Source organism: Lampetra fluviatilis, chromosome 7, assembly GCF_964198595.1.
Source record: "Lampetra fluviatilis chromosome 7, kcLamFluv1.1, whole genome shotgun sequence".
NCBI lineage: Eukaryota > Metazoa > Chordata > Hyperoartia > Petromyzontiformes > Petromyzontidae > Lampetra > Lampetra fluviatilis.
In genome coordinates, this window is record NC_136281.1 from 16,408,676 (window position 1) to 16,433,381 (window position 24,706).

General features: G+C 55.2%; 2 protein-coding genes across 5 annotated transcripts in view; both read right to left on the minus strand.

The window, feature by feature from the left end:
• Positions 1–225: 225 nt before the first annotated feature.
• On the minus strand, positions 226–7,265 carry LOC144933652 (uncharacterized). Its single transcript, XM_078858687.1, has 4 exons — positions 6,538–7,265; positions 5,743–5,903; positions 3,898–4,245; positions 226–2,564 (listed from the first exon to the last, which is right to left on the minus strand). Exons 1-4 carry the CDS (start codon positions 6,836–6,838, stop codon positions 1,005–1,007), a joined length of 2,370 nt encoding a protein of 789 aa, XP_078714813.1. The 5' UTR covers positions 6,839–7,265; the 3' UTR covers positions 226–1,004.
• Positions 7,266–13,011: 5,746 nt separating this feature from the next.
• Positions 13,012–24,706, minus strand: part of TARBP1 (tRNA guanosine 2 -O-methyltransferase TARBP1) — a 65,113-nt gene continuing 53,418 nt past the window's right edge. For 3 of the 4 annotated variants that reach the window (XM_078858689.1, XM_078858690.1, XM_078858688.1), the window contains exons 31-32: positions 18,428–18,564; positions 13,012–16,191 (exon numbers count right to left, since the gene is read on the minus strand). In XM_078858689.1, coding sequence (XP_078714815.1) covers positions 16,035–16,191; positions 18,428–18,564 — 294 coding nt within the window. In that variant the 3' untranslated portion in view covers positions 13,012–16,034. Of the gene's footprint in view, positions 16,192–18,427; positions 18,565–19,802; positions 19,928–24,706 lie in introns of those variants that run through there. The other variant, XM_078858691.1, reaches the window with a different exon arrangement.

A 24,706-nucleotide genomic window follows, 5' to 3' on the forward strand; every position in this document is an offset into this window, starting at 1 on the left:
CACACACACCACACACAGAACACACACACACCACACACACACACCACACACACAACACACACACACCACACACACAACACACACACAACACACACACCACACACACACACCACACACACACAACACACACACACACAAACCACACACACACACACCCCACACAGCCCCCCACACAGCCCCCCAGCCCCCAGAGCCCCCACACCCTCCACACCCCCCACAGCCCCCTCCCTTACCGCGAACCACGGTCTCGGTTCGTGGTGAAGGTTTTGATTCAAGAATACAATCGATGTCCGTGCCTTGTTCGTGACTCGACTGCACCGACCAGTGTCCACTGCCTGCGTCTGTCTGTAGCTGCCGTCTCGCCGTCTGTATCGCCCGCCCCGTCCGAACCGCGCCTACGATTGGCGCGGTTGGCTACGTACGGTGCGAAAGAAGTTCAACGCACGTACGCTCCTCTGCCTCTACTGCACCGTGCCCGTCAGTACCGTTCGGCGCCTTTGCGATCTCTATTTAGTCAGCACCAATCATTGTAAATGATCGATCCGTAACGCGAACCCCTCGATGCACGCTGGTGGTATCACGAAGGTAAAAAAAAAACCACATCGGTTTGAATCAATCGTTCGACATTTGATTCTTACGCGCGCGATTCCACGCATGTATCGTGAGAATACGCGTCTTATTTTAATCCATGTAAGCGCTCACCGCCTATCGCTGCTACAAAGGGGCCGCGACTTTGAACGGAACCGAGTTCGCATCCCCGTCGAGGTGGCCCAATCAATCCTTCCAAGCCTTCGCGGTCGCTAAAATAAGTACAACTGTATTGGAAGCCAACAACGGCGGTTGAATTGACGACCGTCCGGTCTATTCGCCGTAGGGACGTCTCGGCCACCGGCCTTGTGTCCGTAAGGCAGATTGAGCAACTGCCCAGTGCTCACCTTGAACAGGGAGACACTTACGCCGAACAACAAAAAACAAATCTGAAACAGTGCGATATGAAGAATCTGCTAATGTCGCGTTTCACAGTCATCGACCTCCACCGTGATCTTCCCAAACGTAAAGGTGGAGCCTGCGCAAGGCGAGGAAGAGGTCGAGGAGGGAGTTGTGGCGATGGTGGCTTCCTCGTCCGCCGTCCTGTGCTCTAGCTGCTGCTGTGCATTAGTCAGGGGCTGAAAAGGCAGCACTGGCACCTCCAGCGTCACGTGATGCTGCTGCTGCTGCTCCTCCAGGCACGTCTCGAGCTCCAGAGGATTGAGCAACACTTCGTTCGAGTGCTCGCACCCGCGTGGCCCCACGGCGGAGGCACGAAGCAGCTGCGCCTCTTGCTGCAGCCCAGAGAAGCGCAGCTGGTGCGCTGGGGGGTCCAGTTGGTGGAAGATGGGAGAGATGCCCGGCGTGGCGGTGCCCGTGTCGGCGAGAGACGCAATGGAGAAGAGGGAGTAGGAGCGGCCGTGTGGGTCGCACCTCAGCTCCCCCGCGGCCTCCGAGAGCACGGACATTGGGACGGCACCGGCCCCGTTGCCGTTCCCGCTCTGCCTCCTGCAGCAGCCCTTGTTCGCCTGCTGCTGCTGCTGCAACTGCTGAAGATGATCGTGATTATGATGATTATTGAGATGAAGATCGCGCAGATCAAAAGCATGATGCTCATCCTGTTGAAGCTGATGATTGTTGTTATGATGATGATGATGCTGTAAGCTCAGCTGCTGAAAAGTCTGCTGATGGTGCACGTGATGCTGCTTCTGCTGCTGCGAAAGTTCACGCTGCTGCTGCTGCTGCTGATGGTTGTTGGTCGCGTTGCTCAGCGCAAACGGCGACGAGTGGACGCGGTCTGCGCCCACTACGAGGCTCAGCCTGGCCGCCAGGCGCTGCCGCAGGCTGCCCAGCGCCTTGCGGAACCTCTTGCTGAGCAGCGCGTAGAGCAGCGGGTTCACGGCCGAGTTGAGCAGCGCGAGCCACGAGGCGAGGGTCAGCACCGTGTAGGGGACGCCCGCCGCGGGGCGCACCGCCAGCGCCAGGCTCACCACCTCGTAGGGCAGCCAGCAGCAGAAGAAGGCGAAGATGACGAGGAAGAGTCGGAAGGCGCCGTGGTGCTCGCGGCCCGGCGCGTTGTAGCGCGCGAAGAGGTCGTGGCGCCGGCTCCTCGCGCGAGTCGCCGGCTCCGAGCCGCTGGGGGTCTCCTCCGAGTGCGGCTCCGCGAACACGCGAGCCGCCGGGTGCTCGAACGAGGACGAGGCGGATGACGAGGAGGAGGAGGTGGTGGAGGAGGAGTTGTAGCCGGTCGATGAGAAGGAGGGCACGCTGAGGTTCGCGGCCGTGCCGGAGAAATGTTCTCCGGGGAGGGAGTTGGTGGTGGGGATGCCGGCGATGGGCTGCGCGGATCCACGCAACGCCTCCTCCTGCACCTCCTGCTGCACCACCACCACCTTCTTCTTCTTCTTGTGCTTGTGCTTGGTCCTCCTCTTCCTGCGCGTCTGTTCTTCCTTCTCGCACTCGTCGCTCTTCTTCTTGCCGTTGCGTTGCAGCTGCGTCTCGATGTCGTGGATCCTGCGCGCGTGGTCACGAGCCACCTGCAGTGATGCGAATCATCAACATCATCGTCGTCGGCGTCGTCGTCATCGTCGTCAGCGGCATTATCATCATCATCATCAGCAGTAGCAGCATTATAGCCATTGTCATGGTCATCAACAGCACAATCATCATCATATGATATCGTCTCCATCGTCACGTCTTTTTTCTAATTGTTATTATTGATATAATCACCAACGTCTTCATGGCTCATCATCATCATTGCGATTATCGTTCTAGTCGCCTCGCCATCGATGTCGTCGTCGGTAATGTCAGCCGACGTCACGTGGGACACACACGCCCGCACGCAAGACCTCCATCCCACGCGCGCCACGTGGTACGTGTTTAACAATCATCAGGCGCGTGCAGCGCGCAGAGACGTAATTTGAGCTGTGAATGTTGGGTAAACATAGGGAAATTGGGGGGGGAAAATCACGTCTGCTATTTTCCAAAAGTGTTGAGCCACCCAACATCTAGAAGTGAGTCGCGCGGTCCTCATTTTTTGGGCGGGGAATCTCTTGACCCCCCGCACCGAGCCCCCCCCACCCTGGACACCGTGCACAAGGCGAGGGGTCTGGTACAGGTGGACAAGGCGAGGAGTTTGCTATGTTTTATAAAATCCATGGCCGAGGCGAGGGGCAAAAAACCGAAGAATTTACGGAAAGGTCGCTGAATAAGGTGGAGCGGTTACATTTCTATTTAAAGATTTCGTGACTGCAGGGATTCATCTTCTTGGTTCTTTCGGTAAAGTCACGTAGAAGGGAAAAAAATAAAATAATAATAAAACATAATAAAATACAATTCTCACGACGTTTCGGCCAGACGCTGTCTTTCCGACAGCCCTGTTCTTCACCTGAGGACGGCTGCTTGCGTTGTGGCCGAAACATCGTGAGAGTTGTATTTTATTATGTTTTATTTTTATTATTTTATTATTTCCCTTCTACGTGACTTTACCGAAAGAACCAAGAAGAAAGTGGAGCGGTGTCACGCACTAAAAAAAAATGTAGATTAATTTTCAATTTAAAATGTAAAAAATGTAAACATTAACCATTCCCGTAAACCACGTGACAGCCCCATACCGCCAAAGATTTCTCGTAAAACTTCATTCAAATTCGCGATTTCCGTGACCAACCCTTGACACCGCGTGCCAAACTCGTAGCCTCTCGCATGCGCGCCGAGTCCCGCTCAATCTCCCCTCATCCATCATCATCACCCCTCCTCCTCCCTCCTGCTGCTTCTACCTCTTCCCTCCTCCTCCCTCCCCCTTCTCCTCCCTCCTCCTCCATCACCCAACCCCCCCACCACCACTACCACCCCCGCCGTGCCCCAACGCACCTGCACAATGCGCACGTAGCAGAAGATCATGACGCAGGCGGGCAGCGCGAATGAGCAGGCGGCCGCGAACACCGTGTAGCCGGGGCTGCTGGCGCTGTCCACGGCGCATCGGAACGCCCACGAGCTGTAGGCGAAGCGGCCCCAGCCGAGGGCGGGCGGGCTACTGGACAAGGCGGCCTGCACCCAGATCCATCCCACGGTGCCCACGGTTCTCCGCACGTTGGCCTGCGAGCTGTAGTTGAAGCAGTCGATGATCGCGCGGTAGCGGTCGAGGGCGATCGCTGCGAGCGTGAGCACCGAGGCGGTGCAGTAGAGGGTGCAGGTGTAGCCCACGTAGAGGCACAGCCCCTGTGACGCACGGCACGCGGGGTGCAAGGGGGTCAGGCGCCAAGGGGGCAGGGGCTGTGGACACGTGGAGCGGGGTTGGGGTGGCGGGGTGGAGGGGTGGAGGGGGGTATGACGCGTGGAGGGGAGTGGGTGCAGATGTTGTGGTGGGGGTGGAGGGTGAACTTGGGTGGGGGGGGTTAACGCGGGGGTGGAGGGTGAACGTGGGGGGGGGTTAACGCGGGGGTGGAGGGTGAACGTGGGGGGGGGGGGGTTAACGTGGGGGTGGAGGGTTGGCGTGGGGGGGGGGGGCTCAGGGGGTAAACGTGAAGGTTAAAAGGGGGGTGCGGGGGTGGGGTTCCATTGAGTTTACAAATGGGGGCTGCAGGGGTTTAACTTAAGACGTGCATCGATTAATCGATGAATATCGATGAATATCGAGTGATAAACTCACAATGCATCGCGCATCGCTTGTGCAAGAATCTAGTTAATTTTTTTACATTCGCACCCCTTGCATGCATTCGAGTCACGCGATCCCCGCAGCCACCTGAGGCACTACACCATTCACCACGATCATGCACCTCGAGTATTAAACGTGCGTTTGTTTGTACCCTCCTTGACTGCGTTCGCTTCGATCGGACCACCAACTGCCAGTCAATGTAACGCGACTACGTTGCAGCCGTCCTATCTCCGGTCAATCGACTACTCCAAGGCGCCCCATCCTAAGCCGTGGCAGTCCCGGGTGTTGTTTGACCATACTTCGCCACGCTGGTCAGTCAGGGTTGGTGAAGGGTGGGGAAGGGGTGGGGTGGAGCAACATCGGCTTAGATTTCACTCGCCACTTGTTGCTGCCCGTTGCACCGGGTTCATAGCGCAGTGCGCTAATCGCAGCGTCACTACTCCTTCCGTGGCGATAGTCGGCCTCCTGGCTCTGGAGCAGTGGTTCTTCTTCTTAACCTGGGGTGCACGCACCCCCAGGGGGTGCGAGATGCCCTTTCGGGAACCAAAAGGGTTGCAGGCTGCAGTCAGGGTTAAGAACCACTGCTCTAGAGTATCTGCTGACACCACGTGGGCAATTAATAACGAGGCACTGATAAAACGTGCACGAAACATCTTCCCAATATGAATCATTTTCCTGGAATCATCTTCCCAAGATGATGAATTGCCGAGTGCTTCAAGAATGAAGGAGCGAATGAATGGAATCCCACATTTATGAGTAAGTTGGTTGTGCACGAAACGTGCGTCCATATTATTGCGCCGTCGGACAACGAAACGTCACCAAACGCAGACACCACCCCACCCCTCCTCCCCCATTGGGGCAGCTGTCCTTGCGCGGAACAAGGAGATTCAAACACCTCGCTCGGTGACTTGTGGAGTTAAAATCAGAATGAAGGACGCGCATCTTTGAATAGATCATCCGATGGACGCTGCTGCTGCTGCTGCTGAAGACGACGGCGACCACGTGCTGAGACTGCGCGATGGTTGCGAGTGAATTGTGTGGGACGAGGGAGACCCGCGCACCTGCTGTAGAACCCAGCCGTCGTAGACGACGGACATGGCCACGAACGGCATCACCCCCACGCCCACCAAGAAGTCGCTCACGGCCAGGTTGACGAGGAAGATCGAGGTGACCGAGTGGAACTGCTTGGTGACGGCGATGATCACCACGACGAGCAGGTTGCCTGCGGAGGGGCGAGCGAGCAGGCGGAGAATTCACAAAGTGCACTCCACGTGACCCTTTTTCAAGGTGCACCCAAAAGGAGGGCATGCTGATCCATGCACCAAGTGTACTGCGAGTCTCAGAGAGAGGGTGGCACCTTTAGAAATGACACTCAAAAGGATTGGACTGGTGTTCATTTCCCAAGTGTACCCAGTTGGCACGGTAGGCGGCTCTATTTCATTGTACTGCCAAAAAGGTCTGGCAGATATCTCTTTTACAGAGTGCACCCAAACGATAGGTCAGGAGGGTCATTGACACAAAGTGTTCTCAACTAGCCGGACAGATGGCTCTTTCAGAAAGCGCTTTCAAAGGTGCTCTTTTACAAAGTGTGCCTAAAGGGTCAGGCTGGTAGTATTTTTACCAGAGTCCACCCAAAGTTCTCTTACAAAGTGCACCCAAATCATCGGTCAGATGGTTCATTGAAAACATTTCGCTTGAACGAGGTTATTTTCCAAAGTGCCCGACAAGCCACGTATTTGTACACTCAAGAGGCAGATGACGCTGATGGTGATGATGCTGGTGATGGTGATGATGATTCAGGTGGTGGCAGGAGGAGTAGGAGGTGGTGGAGGTGGAGGTGGTGGTCTGACACCAACCTGCGACAGCCGCCAGACACATGACGACCATGAGCAGCTGCAGCGCCACCCTCCAGAGATCGGTGCGGACGCGCAGCAGGGGCTGCAGGCCCAGGGAGCCGGGCGCGTCGCCCGTGAGCGACGCGCCCCCCGTGCCCGGGTGCCCCGGCGTGCTCGCGGCGGACTCCGTGGACGCCGCTCCCGGGGGGGTGCAGTTGACGCATTGCGCGGTGGTGGAGTACAGCATGGTGGAGTACAGCATGGTGGAGTACAGCATGGTGGAGTACAGCATGGTGGAGTACAGCATGGTGGAGTACAGCATGGCTCGGCACCGCCCTGCGCGCCGTCGCCACCGCTGCTGCTGATGCTGTTGATGGTGGTGTTGATACTGCTGTTGATGGTGATGTTGATGGTGGTGTTGATACTGCTGTTGATGGTGCTGTTGATGGTGATGTTGATACTGCTGTTGATGGTGCTGTTGATGGTGGTGTTGATACTGCTGTTGATGGTGATGTTGATGGTGCTGTTGATACTGCTGTTGATGGTGCTGTTGATGGTGGTGTTGATACTGCTGTTGATGGTGATGTTGATGGTGCTGTTGATACTGCTGTTGATGGTGATGTTGATGGTGGTGTTGATACTGCTGTTGATGGTGATGTTGATGGTGCTGTTGATACTGCTGTTGATGGTGCTGTTGATGGTGGTGTTGATACTGCTGTTGATGGTGATGTTGATGGTGGTGTTGATACTGCTGTTGATGGTGCTGTTGATGGTGATGTTGATGGTGATGTTGATGGTGGTGTTGATGGTGGTGTTGATGGTGGTGTTGCTGGTGATGTTGATACTGCTGTTGATGGTGATGTTGATGGTGCTGTTGATACTGCTGTTGATGGTGGTGTTGCTGGTGCTGTTGATGGTGATGTTGATGGTGGTGTTGATGGTGGTGTTGATGGTGGTGTTGATACTGCTGTTGATGGTGATGTTGATGGTGGTGTTGATGGTGATGTTGATGGTGGTGTTGATGGTGGTGTTGCTGGTGATGTTGATACTGCTGTTGCTACTGTTGCAAGTGCTACTGCTGATGGTGGTGGCTTGATGGTGGTTGTTGTGCCGGTTTGCTTGCGAAGCTGCTGAATGCTGTTGGTGCCCGTTGTGCCGACAATTCTGGTGCCGCTGCTGGTCCTGACGGATGTGGTACGGGTGCTGCTGATGGCGCTGGTTGTGTTGCTGTTGTTGATTGATGGTGGTGGTGATGGTGGTGGTGATGGTGGTGGCGATGGTGGTGGTGGTTATCAATCTGAGCGATGGGAAAAGGGCCGTGTTCAGCCGTTCACCCTCCGCCACGGGTACGAAGCCAGGACACTCGTCCCAGTCCTCTTCCTCCTCCTCCTCGAGACGGCTCAAGTCCTCAGCCCCGGCACGGGAGGTGGCTCGCGTCCCATGGCGGTGAGAGTCACAGTCCCCACGCGGAGGGGTCTCGGGAGAGCTTATCCCATCTCACCGCCGTCTCGGGTGAAATCGCCCAAGACGCGAACTTCCCAAACGCGCAACACGAACACGAGGCCCGAGACTGGGTGATGATGACGACGACGACGACGTGCAGTCTTATCTCGACCCCGTGCTCTGGCGCTCTGTGAACGCGGAGACTCAGATTCATTAACGGAGCGCACCCCCCCCCTCGCCAACCCCCGCCCGCGAGTCCTCCGCGTGGCCCCTCCTGTCGAGCCCTGCTCGCTCGAGTCGGAGCAGCGCTGGTTGCGTCGTCTCGACGAGTTGGTCAACGGGCCGCGGGTGTGCGCAGATAGACCTTCGCGAGCCGTCTCCTCCAATCTCCGCACCCTGGAACCCAGACAAGAGGCTCGGCTCTCCGCGGAGTGAGCGAGATGAGAGGAAGGCAAACCTCCTGGCTCGGAGAGGCTTGCAGCGCGCCCAGTGCTGCTGATGTTTTGGGTTAAAAAAAACAAAAGGTCAGCGATTGGCGCCGCCGTCGTAGTTTATTCCTGGTGAGGGTTCGCAACACTCCTCGCAGAGCGGAGCAGAGGAGCGCGGGAGCGGGGCTACCTTGGGGAGACAGCGGTGGACCGACGAGGAAGAGGAGGACGAGAAGGATGAGGTTGCGGCACCCAACCCCGTTTACAGGCGACACCGCAGCGCACACGAGCCAGCCCTCGGCAGCAAGTGAGCGCGACGCGGGTTCGCCTGTGGGTTTTGTGCCCCCCCCCGCCCCTAACCTTCCCCTTCTCCCTCCCTCAACACTGGCCACCCTCCCCATCCCCTGCCTCTCTCCCGTCGCTGCTCCCCCGCACACACACCCCGACGTCCTCCATCCTCTCCGCCTGATCGCGATAGGATGTCACAGGCGCACGTGCAGCGCCACAGACTCGTTCGTCGTCGTCGTTATTAATAGACCCGGTGGTTGGGAGCGGCGTTCCTCCATACACGCGCGCGCATGTCTACATTGCTCCAAATGTCATCGCTGTGAGCGCCGATAATAATCGATCCGTCAGTGCCCTCTTCCGTTAATCAACAAAGGACTACTTTGTCGAGGCATCAATTGATTTACGAGCAAAACGATTCCCCAACCATTTAGTTGATTGACGAATCGTTTATTTGCATAGTGAATCATTATAATAAACGCACTGTGTACAAAAGGCAGTCGGTTTGAGGACTGTTTTTTTATTATTAAACTGCATTTCCCATTAACTCACAGCACCTTGATTAATTGCATCAATTGTTTAAGAAGTAAACACTGCGGGCATCGCGTCGTGTCCGTGATTAACCCTTAAACAGAAGCGTGGTTGCGGGGTCTTGTTTACATTTCCGCAAAAAGCAACACCACGTATGGCCGCGTTATGTGCTCCAATGCTGATGCAGAAACATCGCATTAGGTAACATTTTTAGGTTGAAGCGACTGAGGAGAGGCCCATAAATAGCACCATTAGGCGCCAGGGACAGAACATTTCACAGCACCGTTTCAACACAAAGATGAGGACTGTTTCAGGACCACGGACAGAAACCATTAATCAACATAAAAGGTACAAAGTCAGTATTAGGGACAGCATCGTTTCAACACTACACTAATGTAATAATCCAGTACCAGGGACAGCGTCATTCCATAGCAGGGGCAGCAGGACCATTTCAGGACCAAGGACAACAACAGAATTCAGAACCATGGACAGCACCATGGACAACATCATTCGCAACGATGGACTTCATTATTCAGCATCGGGAACAGGTAACAGGAGAATACATTCCACTGGTGGAGAATAGCCCACAGCCACTCGGTAAAAACTCGTGCAACAATGAACCCGAGTTCCAATGTCGTTATACGGCCGATTAAAGTTAATTAAAATATGTACTAACACTTTCAGTCTTGTTAGAGGTTATAAAATGTCACCCATGGCCACAGTTATTCTAATTACTATTTTTTAAACCCTAACTCTTGAGACATTAGGTTGATTCGATGTCTTAAGGAATTTGTTTTGGCCCATGGACTCGAAGCGTTATAGAAGAGTAATGGTTGACATGTTGGGTACAAAGGGCATTTTTATGAAACGGATTTCTAATTCAACCTGGAAGGTTTTAAAAGCACGCTATTTACGAATCCAATTCAGCCATGTAGTTTATAAGCAGGAATTAAATCATAAACATCTCAGTGGGAGATCTTATGGACCAATGTATAAGCTGCGCGTGTCTGTCTGACCATACCCCATAGAGTACAACGCTATTAACTTCCGGCTCACGACACCGCTGTCGGAAAGACCTCTGCCCGAGTTATCTCGAGAGAAGCCCTCCCTCTATCGGGCATCCCGCCCGCCTCTTCCATGCTGGCCGCACGTCCTGGAAGAAGCGGGAGCCTGCCACGCTTGACCCCACCGCACGCGACCCGCCCGATCGACTGTGGTGCGACGCATTTCTACTTATGGGTGATCCTGAAAAGCGGGAGATCGAAGCCGACCGGCGACCATTACAGCACCCACACCCGACACAGCATACGCAGCCGATCGGGTCCTGGTGCACAGCGGCAGGCGAAAGGTGATCGGTGACATCTTTGTGTAAAGCACGAGGCCATGCCGAATAAGAACGCAAGATTAACATCGAGAGAGCGGCCATTCAGTCCATCTGGCGCGTGCGGTTGTCGAGCAGGGCGCGTGCAGAAGTGCAGTGGCCTCTGGTGTGGGGACAGAGGCCATTGGAAGGGAAGTCAGAAGGAGTTCTATGTCAGTGGTTCTTCACCTTTACTGCAGCCTTGCACCCCTTTGGTTCCCAATCGTAAAAAAATATGTACAATGTTAATAAATACATAGAGGGTTTGATCAAACAAAGCAAGTTGTAACTTACGTACCCGTTGTGTTTTCGAGGATTTACCTTCGAACTAAAAATCTGGCCACGTCTCGCACCCCCAGAAAGGGCATCTCACACCCCCTGGTGAAGAAGAACCACTGTTCGATGTTGTCTCCTTACAGGATCGTTTTCTGACGTGGGGGTGATAACACCGTTCGCTGCAAGAGTTCCACATGGAAAGGCGCATTTCTGGACACGAGTCCAACAGCAGCATTCACGTAGCATGGGAGCGGAGGAAGGATAAATAAAACACGCGAGAAAATAATAAAACACAACACAAGGGTGAGCAAATGTGTTTCACATTTCAAAACGAAACAACAAGTGAAGCTCCCCCCCCACCCCCGATCCAACCCCCGCCGACTCCCCGTGAAGCCCACGCATCTCACGCGTCGTGATTGACCTCGAAACACACCAAGGAGTCGTCATAAATATCACGCCGCATGCGCCGACGCGGCCAGCACAGCGGGCAGCGAGACTAATTTGAGGTTTGTGCCGCTGTTTGAAGCCTATTTTTGGAAAAGGGGATGCGGTGATGGGAGTTGGGGACCCGGGTCCACGACACCCCTCACCCCACCCCACCCACATCTCTCACGCCACCCACCTCTCACTCGCTACAATTCAGGGTCACGGCGCCCTCAATTAAAGAGCTGCACGCACGGGACAGCGCCGGGTTCCCCGTTCACATGGGCAGCGAAATGAGAGCGCTGGCTACACGACAGGAAATGGCCACAGTGCGATTACAACTCTGCCGACAGCGGGATTCGTGCTGTGGCTGGTGGGACAAGGCGACCACTTGAAACCAACAGAACGTGTCTGGCTCCAGGTCCTTGCCGACATTTCTCCTACATCTAAACACACCCGCCGTCAGCACGCCGTCGACGAACTGAATTGCAGAGATAGATAATTGTGCCACGGTTTGCCACTGTTCGTCAAGGTCACGTGGAATGAAGTTCGGAGCAGAGGTCCCCATCTGGCCAACGCTGCGCCCTTGTCAGCAGGATGAGGACATCACCAGCTCACCGCGGTAGATGGAATGGGGAGAGAGAGCCTCTGCCACCATCAGCAAATCGCGCATAATCACGCGGGCTGGATGAGCGTGGCCTGCCTGGCTTTGAGCTCGCGCAGCGCCTTTGGAACCATCTCAAGAGGGTTCACAACGTGCAATGAGGTTCTATGTCACAAAGCCGACCATTCCCGGGGGCATCTGCGATAGCCCACTGCAGCTGCTGTGACATGGAGGGTGCTTGCACACGTGATCAAAAGCTGCCATTTCCATGCCAGATATATTTGTCGGTCTGTGTTTTCTATGGGTCCTCGGCCTGAGTCTATGAGTCTCTGTGCGAGTCTGTTTGTCTCGGTGATGCTGCATGCATGTTGCATGGCTGGTTTTTTTTATACGAGACTCCCAAGGGGTATGCTAAAGCTGAACACTGTTGACTCAAGAGGCCGCTGAACGATCCAGATAATGTGCCTGTATTTTAGTAATTTAGACCTCATCTTGTCTGTCTTACCCACAAGACATTTTCTATCTATATATATAAAAAGGGAAATTTGTAAATGCGTGTCTGTTAGAAATGTTTAGCATACTTCCCAACATGCAACAAACTTCAAATTTGGCATGTGAGTAGCTTCCAGACTGTACACAATGCAAAAAGTATAAAAAATAGACTTTTGTATTTTGGGGCGGGGGGGGGCGCAATAATGGATATATTTTGCACCGCAAGTGAGCGGTGACGTCACATTTGTGAGGTCACCCGCATGCGGCAGCGTGACGCAGTGTGCCTGCTGACGTCACGCATCCCCTCCCACCCTCCGCGTAGGCCGTGCATTAATCCAAGACAAGAATTCAAGCCTCGGGCGAAGCCGGGTAGTAAAGCTAGTCGTGTATATTTACGAAGGTGGGAACCATGCTGGCTCGAGTCGGATTCATAATGAGCAGTGTGGATTCATATTCTGACGAGTGAGATTTAGCCTCCTACTGGAGCTGGATTCTGTTCTCTCATGGAAAGGGACATTTTTGGAAATCTCAACTTGAAAGTTTTCAACCTGCGCACTTCGCCAGAAGATACGTCTCAGAAACATGGACACTGAGACACAAAAGAAAAGAGTCAAAACGTGCACAGAGGTATGACGAGATGCATCCCTGGAATCACACCGAGCCACGGCAAGATGAACAACAGATGGATCAGAAAGCAAACACGTGCCTCATTTTAATTAAGTGGGTTTAAGCAAGACACGTTGCTAGAGGGCATTGTGGCAGATGCACGAGTGATGGAGTGGCAGTCAAGAAGAGAATGCGCCTGGGGGGTGAACACACGAAAGCCATCACCGCGCAAACTCCGATCGTCCTACCAGCAGCGGCTTCTGGCTGGCCATCCGACAAAAACGGTGGTCACTGCATCGCACGGCGCTTTCAGATGCGCTTCTGCGGCCGTCTGGAATGCTCTTCCTTCCGATATTAGGAAGCCACTGGAGCTATGCACGTTTACATCTATATTGAAAACTAATTTATTTCGAAGTAATTTAGCATACTTGGCTACGTACGGTGCGAAAGATGTTCAACATACATACTGCGGAGACAGAGCAATGAGATCAGATCATGTACAGGAGTCAGACGGATTGTGGAATCGTAGGACCATGAGGGTCGATGATCGCGTGGGGGAGGCCTTCATCCAGCAGTTGATAGAACACGACTGCTAGTAACTAGGGTGGTATTCCGTCTATATGGGTATGGAATTCAATACGATGGAAACAATTATTTATTTACCAAAGAAGGCCTCACTGAGCCTCAAGCCTCTTCCAGGAGGACACTGCAATGGGGGAGTTTAGTTGAAGCAGTGCCACGCGAGAGCGGCTGGCACGTGGAAGGAAATAGCAGCACCCTGAGAAAAAACCCCATGCAAGAAATGCCATACTGAGCACTTGAATGCGTGGTCACCCATTCAAGTTCTAACCAGGCCCTACACCGCTTAGCTTACACTACTGTATGACAAGATTGGGCGCCTTCGAGGTGATTTGCACCAAGGCTGGTACAGGGACACATTTCCATAATCGTTTCAACGCCACAATAATGTTCTCATCCAGTACCAGGGACAGCGTCATTCCACGGCAGGGGCGGCAGGACCATTTAAGTAGCAATAATTCAGAACCATGGACAGCACCATGGATGACATTCGCAACGATGGACTTCATTATTCAGCATCGGGAGAATACATTCCACTGGTGGAGCACAGCCCCAACCCAGATGATCGCTTGCCAACAGCACTGAGGATGTCGGTCTTTTGGTCTCCGTACAATCGCGTGCATGCGGCAAGGTTACCTCAACAAGGTTACCTCAACAAGGTTACCTCAACAAGGTTACCATGCCCCATGAGCAGCTGAGTTGCTCAAGAGCGCGGGGCCGTGCCCGAAGGCTGCACGTACTCTCGAGCCTCGTTACCAACTCCTGAGCACACGTGAAGGACCAGCACCTGACTCTGCTGTGCTCCGACCTGTTCGGCATTCAGCAACAGCAGCAACAGCGTCAGCACTAGCAACAAATACAAGATCCCCTATGTAATCCTAACAGGCGCTGTTAGCGAGTAGCACCTATGAAGGCTGGCACGGCACACGAGGTGGTGGGTGGCCAGCACCACGTCGGGCCGCCGCCTTTGTCTCCCTAGCGGCGATGTTTACACATCGCACCAGGTACTCATTTGAGGCCGAGTCGAATTAGAGGTGGCCCAGGACCGGTTCAGATGATCATCACCGGCGTTGGTGGCTGTGAGCGGGAATCGGCCTCGAGTCTCTGGGTTCGTAGTGCAGCGTGCTAGTACCATCAACTCTACCAGCAGCAGCACCACCACCACCAAAACCACCACCAATTATCAAGAGCAACATGACCAGCAGCAGCAACAACACCCCCCCAGCTCCCTCGTTAGCGCTCACCACCCACAGTGCAGTGCGGCGCACACAGCAGCATCAGTCGAAATGCGTTTGTACACATCATGGTGCTTGTTTATTCGTTACACTTATTGGCACATTCTGGAGTCGGTACGCCGCTGAAGTGAACCACTAAGAAAATCTTCGCGCACGGCGGGAATTCATAAATAGCAGCTGCTGACGTGGGAGTGACAGCGTGCGCGATTCACATCGGCAATCACATCAACACCGACGATACACATTAGACCAGTTGCTAAGAATAGGATCCGTACCCACATTGATGGACATACATGCTGGGGTGGGTGCCGTTAGCGAGCGAGCACGGCGGACGTGGAGGTGGCGTGGCCAACACCACGCCTGGCCACCCCTGTGCCTCCCCAGTGGGTGGTGGTTACACACGGCACCAGGTACTCACCCGAGGTGCTTTGTACCGTGTATGTGTGCGAAGGTGTGCATAGGTGCGGTGGTGTAGCGGTTAGCGTGCTGCGCTACGAACCTGGCGACCCGGGTTTAATTCCCGCTTACGGCAAACACCGGTCCTGGGCCTCCCCTAGGTCGACTCTGCCTCAAATGAGTACCTGGTGCGGTGTGCAGTAAACATCGCCACTAGGGAGACAAAGGCGGCCGGGCGTGGTGTTGGCCACCCACTCCCTCGTGTGCCATGCCGGCCTTTATAGGTGCTCGCTAACAGCACTTGCCCTAACAGTCTGTTAAGGCTATATGGGGGATCATTGTATTTGCATAGGTGCACATGTGTAACCCACAAACACGTGCACACAAAGACAAAGGTCTCGTGTATAACCACGGCAGACTGTGGGGAAAGAGAAGAATGGTGTGGCCACCACCATGCCCAGCCGGCCGCTTTTGTCAACCTGATGTTCAAACACTCCACCAGACACTCATTTAAGGCTCAGATGACTTAGGGAATGCTCAGAATATGGTCAGATAGCAGTAGCCAGGAATCAAACTCATGTTGCTGGGTTCGTAATGCAGTACGCAGACCCAGGTGCCACCATTGTTCCACAGACACACACAAACACACACAAAGACACGCAGGCACACACAAGGCACATGAAGTTAAGGATGGTCTCTCAATGTGGGACAGAGGGCAGGGAAGACACAGGGCGAAGAGTCCAGATCCCCTGGTGGCACCGACAGGGCAGAAGCGATGCCCGATGAGGATGTGAAAGGGCAGAGCCAACCACCCCACGGATGCCGCTGACGAGGGGGAGGAGGAGGGGGCGGCGTGGGCCTCAGCGCGGGCACAGCAGGTGCTGGCGCGCGTACTCCCACACGAGCAGGGCGCCGCTGACGTGCACGTTGAGCGAGCGCACGACCCCGAGCTGCGGGATCTGGACGCACGCGTCCAGCTGCTGCAGCAGCCCCGCGGGCACCCCCTCGCGCTCGTTACTGCACACGCACGTGTACACATACACACACACACGTGTACACATACACACACGCACACACACGTGAGTGCGCAGCCATACGCGGCAACACACGCGCACGCCCCATGTATGCACACACAAAGAAAAAGACTAAAGATTCCCCGTATATAGCCTTTTGAACAGACTGTTGAAGCAAGTGCCGTGAGCTAACACCACAGCCGGCTACACCGCACTTGCAGCTCATTGAAGGCCGAGTCGACCTCGGTGAGGCTCTCCTCGACCGTTTCAAATATTCACCACCGTTGTTGCTCATGAGCGGGGATCAAAGTCAGGTTGCCGGGTGTGTAGCGCAATGTTCTAACCATGCGCCACCATCCTCCAAAGACAAACATCCCCCATATAGCCTTAACAGACTGTTGGGGAAAGTGCTGTTAGCCATATGCACATGCACACACAGGCGCACACGGGGTTAATGGGACAGTCAGTTTCTCCAGCCCAGAATGACACAATACCTGGCCACTGTCATCATTAACACTCCCTTATAACTCAACTAAAAATAGTACGCACAACAATGCTTCATTCAACTTCCCTTCATCAGAGCAGACAAGGCAAGGGGGGTTTGCGATGCAATACTGAACGCCCAGAGCTGACACATGCACAGTAACCGAGCGCGAGTAATGACGCATCAATTAACGTCGTTTCTTATTCTCACTGTCCACGCACTGCGAGCGCATGAAGAAGCACCGACCATGACGGCGTAAAGTGTAGGCGAATGTTGCGTGTAGGCTCATGTACAAAAGTCAAAGAGAATATCAAATTCGTAGGCGACACCCGTAGCAAGCCAATTCGGTGAATCGCTCGGGATGAATCACTGGCGACCTACTGGCTACACCTCTATGGGTGGAGCACTACCTCCCGTGGAGCACGTGCTATGTCATAGTTGCACTGCAACTGACAAGATGGAAAATTCACACTGCGCAAAAAGGCAAATGCACACAGACTACAACAACAGGCGCACGCGCACGCACGGACAAAACAAATATCCCCCGTGTAGCCTTAACAGACTGGAGGAGCAAGTGCTGTTAGCGAGCACCTATAAAGGCCGGCACGGCACACGAAGGGGGTGGGTGGCCAGCACCACGCCCGGCCGCCTTGGTCTTTCTCTTGGCGATGTTTACACACCGCACCAGGTACTCATTTGAGGCTGAGTCGACCTAGAGGGAGGCCCAGGACCGGTTCACATACTCGTCACCGGTGTTGGCCGTGAGCAGGTATCGAAACCGGGTGGCCAGGTTCGTAGAGCAGCGCGCTGACCGCTACACTGCCGCTCCCCACACGCACGCAGACACACACGCACGTACGGACGCACGCCAACAACCTCGCTGCAGCTGCCTGCACGTTGCCGTGCGCGAGCGCACAGGGACAGGCGCCGCGCGCGTCACCAACGCCGCTAAACAAACGACCCCGCGCCCGCTGGTCGAGCCGCGTCGCAGTTGCACCGCTCTCGCTGGCAGCGACCAGCGGGGGAAACCGGTGGGTAGATCCGGTGGGGAGGCCTTCATCCACCAGAGACCCAGGGCAGAAGAGTCGGATGTGAGGGACGCGTCACCCCTACAGGGCCCTACAGACCCCTACAGACCCCGACAGGCCTTTACGGAAGAGTTGGGGAGGCCTTCATCCACCAGTGGCTGACTACGATTACAATGAAGGGCTGAGGATTTGAACTCGCAAACCGTTCTGATCGCGAACTGCGCGCTCTCAACACCAAGCCACCCGGCTGAGAGCTGCGAAGGCATTGCCCCGGTATCGTCCAATAGCAGCTATGGCCGACACCGGGCAACACGTACCCCGGCACCGTCGCTCATCGACATCGTCGCCGTCAGCCACGATCAACCTGCACTGTTGACAGCGCCAACACCGGGATCCTGTCCCCTCTCTCCATCATTTGTTTGTTCGATGAAGGCCTCTCCCCAAGCCGTCACCACCTCTACAATACGGTGATCTGCCCAGCACCTGCACGCGAACTAATTCCATCGCTTCGTCTCCCGGATGGACGTGGCTTTCGGACGCGTTCCATTCCTTGGCTGCTGCTCCCCGTAGCGATGCGGTAACTAGGTCACATGGGTTTCCTTAGAGAAGGTCGTGCGAGGTCACGGATGCTCGAGGTCACGGGGTCGTTCGCGGACGGCCCGATTGGGCGCGTGGGTGGGGGGGGGGGTGCGGGGGGGAGGGTGCGGGAGGTGGGGGGGCCATCGTACCCGAGCAGCAGCAGCGTGCGTGCGGGGAAGCGGAAGGCCGTGAGGTCGTGGCTGTTGGCCGTCTGCTCTGCGCCCACGATGCTGTAGCCGTCCTCCTTCTTCTCCTGCAGGAAGGCGGCCAGCGCGTGCGGCTTCACCTGCGGGAGAGACGCCGCAGACGTCAGGCTCAGCTCCCGCGCTCCTCGCTCCGCCGAGCGATCGGGGAGTTATTTGGTTTCTTGTTGCACGGTGGGGGGGGGGGGGGGGCTCAAGAGTCGGGGCACCGAGCTGGGACTGCCGAGATCGTGGGGCTGAATCACAATGCAAATAAACGAAACTATTTTTTTATTTTACAAAAAGTGACAGCTCAAAGAAGAGGCTAATCATCACGTGGAAATTTACAGCGGCCAAATACTCTAAGAGCGTGTTTCTAAATGTGGAGAGGAAAAACTGGAGGACCCGGAGAAAAATCCACACGACCACGGGGAGAACATGCAAACTCCAAATATACAGCAGGCGCCTGGGTCGGGATCGAACCCGCGACCTCCTGTAGACCAGGCGAGGGAGATAACATCTCGCCACTGTGGCGCCCTACGAGTATGCATGATGGCATACTCCTCCTGTCAAAGCCATGGAATCGTTTTATGTCGATACAAAGCTTAATCGCGATCGCTTAAGGTACAATAATGATTTATTTCCAAGTGTCATCTACACAATTTTCTCTTTATCAGATTCAACACTGCTTCCGATCATTACCATAGACACCTCCATTATCACTCACCATCGGCGCCATTCGCGCGACTGCTCGTTCTACCACTTTGCGCAAGATGTAAATTGAAATAAATTTCAACATGCCAGACAAAAACCACTGCGACAATGATGGTGAGTACAACGATGACAAGTCGAGTGGGCACGAGACAAACACTGAACGCACACAAAATTCTGTCGTTTCACGCTCGACGCACATCGGCGTCTTTGGTCAAATGTGCCGGGGTACAGAGCCCGGTTACGAATGAGGAGACCCCTGACATTTGTGCTCGTTTGAGCATCAATATCCTCGGAAGTTCTGAGCCCTGCAAAGGCCGCGGGCTCGGCTGAAAGGCCACCCCGGCGGCTCCCGTGCGGCGGCACGGTGGACCGAGCGCGTCTGCGGATCTCGCCGTGCCGCCGCACGGGAGCCGCCGGGCTCATTCCTACATCCCATTCACGCGCACGGTCAACTTGGAAAAAAATAACAACATTTTCAAACATCGATCATGGTCTTCATCTGAGATTTCTGCACCTTAAAGAACGGGTATCCGTTTATCGAGTCCGGAGCTTCCCCGACTTTCTTTTCTCCCAGGCGTGACACGGAATTTGCCAGCTGCTGCCGCTGCCGCCGGTAGAGATGAGGGTTAGTGCAAAGCGCGGCTCCTGCCTCCCAGCTGCAATTTAATTCTCTTTTTTTCTCCCTTCCAAGACATTTGTTGCTTGTCTTTTTCAAATTGGATTTCTCCGTCTCGGTGCGCCGGGCCTCTCTGCCTGCGCACGGCAAACAAAACACAAATAACCTTTTCTCTAAACTCTTAGTGCGCGTGCCGATCCTATCACGGCCTCGCTCACACGCACGCGGCGGCGGACATCGGCGACGCTCGCAAACAACAACAACAAGGGGGCAGCGGGGGGGGGGGGGGCAGCGGGGGGAAGATGAGAGGCGAGCGAGTCGTGGTGGTGCATGACGAGCGGGGGCGGAGCCGGTGACACACCGCAGTGCGCTGACTTTCAAGATTTAAGATCGGCCGCGTGGGCTTTCAAATCCGAGCGGAACGTGCGCGCGAGCCGGACCGGATGACGCCACGGATCGAGCCGCAGGGGCGCCAATGCTCACCCGCTGGGACGAACATTTCACGTCAAAGAGCCAATCCCACCCTGGCCGAGCGGCTCTTCCACCCCGAGTCCTCCCCCGGCTCCCACCTTGCTCCCCCATCAACAGCCAAGGTTCATTTAGTTGCAGTGGCAGGCACTTTCGGGTTTCAATCGCCTACCTTTCACGGCCGCCGAGCGATAGCTCCGCGCGCTCTGTTGTTCCTCACATCGCAGCGGCACGTTTTTTGAAATTCCGTGAAGTTGAATTCAGCCTACAATGCCAGAGTACAAAAACCCGTATGCAAACAACGGACGAACGAACTCGGCCGAGGGCACGTCGAGACAAGACGACTCGTTCGCGAGGGAGGCCCCGAGCCCCCGCCGATCCCCCGTCGCCGCTCCGCCCTCGTGAGCTCCAGTCCCCCGTCGCTCCGACGCCAACTGGTTGGGCAGTCGGCGAGCGTGGCACGTGGCACGGGACGCGCGTCGCCGCGCCGCCCCCCGCCACGATCCGAGAGCGCAGGAGGCGCGTCTCCGGCTTCGGTGGCGCCCGCCCGCTCGCCATCCAGCGCTTCCGAGGCGAGGGGGGGGGGGTTGGCGCGTCGCGCAGGCTCCCGCTGGGCTGCGAGCCGGCCAGAAGATGGCAGCACAACAAATCGAATTGACTTCATCTGTGCCCGAGGCTGGAGTGCCCGGGGGAAGAATTGTGTTTCTTTTGGGTATGTCGGTGTCGTCTCATATGCCAAACATTCCAGTGCAGCACCCTCCTAAATAAGCGTCTTAATTCTCAGTAATCCTCTCCTGGTGATATTCGTGAGGAACATCTAAATCCCACCCACCCACGCACCCTCCCTCCTATCCCCCCCTTCCTCCCGTTCCTTCTCCGTTTCAGATTTGATTTATGATTACGCTCGAAAGGTGAGGGCCCCAGGGTACTTTCTTATTCCATCCACCATTTCTGTCGAGGAGCAGAAGGCATTCTTCACTTTTCTCCCCCAGTCCACCGTCACCCCCCCCCACCCTCTCTCCTCCCACCCCCTCCTCCTCACTGTCACCACCGGTGTGCTGCGTGTCTCTGTTGTGGTGAGCTTGTGCCGTTATCCACTGGCTCCTGTCCAGCACACGACGCTTCCTGGAACTCAACCTTCTCCGCTCTCCACGCTTCCTGTTGCTATTATCGTCATTGCCGCACCTCTTCCGGCTGTTCACGGTGGTCGTGGGCGACCCGCCTCCGATGTTGCTTCACGGCAACAAGCAGAGGTGGCGGCAGCGGTGCCAGAAGCAGCTGCAATATCAGTAGAAGCGACAGTATAAGACTGTGAATAAACACCCATGAATGTCTCACAGAGTCTCTAGACTCATGATACAGGAGAGTCCTACTTTACAAGCGAGATCAGTTCCTCGTAGTATTATACTTCACGTGGGAGCAAACCGCAGTGTCCGGAGAAAATGCACGCACGCACGTGGAGACCTCGCCCGGCGGCGTGGCCGGGTGGCCGGGTTGGCCCGGCGTTTGCGAGCGCTCGCCGATCGGACCGACGACGACGACGACGACGACGATGCAGCCATTTGGCACTGCTCCCCCCCCTCCCCCGGCGGGAGCTCGAGACCAAACGGCCCATCTGGTGATTAGCACGGCCGGAATGGAGCCAACGACATCGGCTGGGCGAGTCGGCCGACGTGTGCCAACACGACGGCCCCCACTCCCCTCCCCTGCCGAGCCCCCTGGATTCCACCTCGGAGAGTGCAGGCAGATGAACGCTCCGTCGCGCCGCGCCGTCCTGCTCCGCACGCTCAATGAAGCGGATTGGTGCACACGGGGAGGCAACAGAGATCCAGCGGAGCGGCGATCGCCGTCTCTTGTCCGGGAGAGAGAGGAGAAAGGATGCGCGAGAATTTGCTCCGGTCTATCTCTCTCTCAAGCAACGCGTTCGGGCCGGGCTACAGGAAAGGGAAGCGTGGCCGCTGCGTGCCGTCACTGTTGATCAGGCCCGCTTCCACGACAGTCGCAAGCGCTCGGCTGGTGCCCGCCAAAACTGTACACGAACAAATCTCGAAACGAACGCCGTCATTGCATTCAGCGACGCAATCGGAGTTGCTATTCGAGGGGGACGCGCAATCACGCGAACACCATCCGAGGCCAAAAGATATTAAACACTCTGGCGTGCGCAGCGGAAATGTTAGAATTAATACGACTCTTGCAGTACCCCACCCTCCTACAGCAGAACGCGTTGCCGCCAAAAAACGGAATAAAGACGCCGTGGTGACGGGGACACGTATGGGGTGTTTGTCGATCGACCAGATACTCATCACCGACGCACGGCCAATTATTGGCCAAGGCGCGTGCGCATGCCGCTAATCTATTTAAAGACGCAACCCCGCCGCCGCCACCGCGCTCTCGCCCCCCGCCCGCTTCAAAGGGCGCGAGTGCGCGCCGCAATTTGCTCGGCGCGTTCCACAAAGGAATAAAAGGAAAATACAACAAAATAACCGGGCCGCAACGTGCCGAGCCAGTGGCATTGTGCGGCCAGATAAAAGGCTTGGCAGGATATGAAGCAGAGGCGATAAACGCGGGGCTGCTTCGGAGGCGCATTCCCCAAAATTTCCGAAAGAGCCCCCCCCGCCCCCCCCGAGTTTCCCACCGCGATGGGGGGGGGGGGGGTGCGAGCTACCGAGCCTCTCTTCTCAAAAGCGCCGCCGACAGCTCCCTGCAAACTGGGCCCACTTAGGAGCACGACGTCTCAACCGAAGCGAAATCTGTAAAACGAGGCAAAATTACAAATTTCGCTGCGTGCGGAATGCTCGCCGGGTGCGGAGGCGGTTCGAGCCGTCAATTTGCACCGCGCACCCCTTGCGCGGGGGGTCGGGTTTTTGGAGCTGCCGCACGGCAGAGCCGTCGGTGCTGCGCTTTGATGCCTGGCGGCGAGGCGAGTGGGGCAGACGCAGTGCAAGCGGCGACCGCGGCGATTACGCCTGTGGGCAAATTGGACGCTGGGGCAAAATTTCATCGGCAAAGGTGGCCGACAGCAGTGGGGGGGGGGGTTTAATGGTAGCAGTTGGAGAAGTAAACACTGGAGGCCAGACGATAGTGTTATCGCTTGACCAGGTGATATGACAGGCGAATCGGTGAGCAGCGCGTTATGATGAGGGCAGCCGTGGCTGCTGTTGCAACTCCTCCACAACCCATCACCCACCTGCCTCATGATAATGGACTGAACTCAACATTGAATTACGCTCGCAAAGTCATGGCTTAAACCTTCCGCAGCTATTCAAAGCCAGTTTCAATGTGCGGGCGTGGTGATTAGATAACCCATACACATTGCACAAGCAGCCTGGGCCCCGCGCTTAATTTAATCATTGCTGCCGTTTAGTTCGCCAGGTGAGCGCCCACCGAAATTCGTTATCTCGTTCGCAAGGAATGGATGATGGAGGTCACAGCTGTTTGGAAGGTTCAGTGATTGTAAACATTTGCATTATGGGCTATTTCCCCTTAAATGTTGTACAATTTTGCTTTTGGCATTGTCATGGGATGAAAATACCTTTCCACGTGGTATTCTGACAGTGAGCAGTGTCAAAGAACATACCTCAAAGCTGACATTACAGAACCCCTTCTGAGCTATAACAGGCCTCTTCATCTATATAAAGGGCAACCTTTTACATGGGTCACAAATAGAGTTTTGCACATATCAATAAAAGCAACATTTATTCACCTCTAAGAGTTTGATAACTCGAACTAAGCGCACAATTCGATGTAATCATCATTATTTTTGTGTGCGTGCACGCAGTCATTGGCACACCGGCTGAAACTCACTGCCGTTGCGAACCTGGTTTGAGCACGGGTGGCTGGCTGCATGTGAACCCAGGATACCGGCGGTACCGGTTTAGCACCGCGATCCGGCATCGGTCCCTGGAGCCACCACGGCAAATAAATACGTTTTGGTCCTTTGATGTCAGAGTCATGGTGACCGACTCTGGCAGAGACCCTACGGCCTCTGTAAGACTCGCTCTGCAGCGGTTCCCACGCTTGGGAATTCCCTACAGACAATACCAGAGATTGGGTTACGACAAACTCTTCAGCGTCACAACAGGAAGCAAATACTCCACGTGTGTATGTTGAACTTCTTTCGCACTGTACGTAGCCAACCATGTTAATCGGAGGTGTGAGGGAAGGACAACAAACTAAATACAAAAAGCAGTTGTTAAAGAAATGAGTTTTCAAAGTAGATGATTTAAAAGTGCATAGCTCCAGTGGCTTCTTATTATAGAAAGGAAAAGTGTTTCAGAAGGCCGCAGAAGCGCATCTGAAGCGCGCGATGCAGTGACCGTCTTTGGTCGATGGCTATAAATAATAATTTACGTGAAACATACAAACAACGCGAAACCGGACCGCTGCTCAGGCACTCTGTTGCCAGGCGTTGCGGGACAAGTGAGGGCTCGGCTTGCCAACAACGGCGC

Excerpts from the sequence above, each read along its gene's own strand:
- LOC144933652 (XM_078858687.1), bottom strand. The coding sequence starts at position 6,838 with ATGCTGTACTCCACCATGCTGTACTCCACCATGCTGTACTCCACCATG. Across the intron at positions 4,246-5,742 it reads ACGGCTGGGTTCTACAGCAG|GGGCTGTGCCTCTACGTGGG; the intron begins GTGCGCGGGTCT and ends CGTGCGTCACAG. Across the intron at positions 2,565-3,897 it reads GCTACGTGCGCATTGTGCAG|GTGGCTCGTGACCACGCGCG; the intron begins GTGCGTTGGGGC and ends GCATCACTGCAG.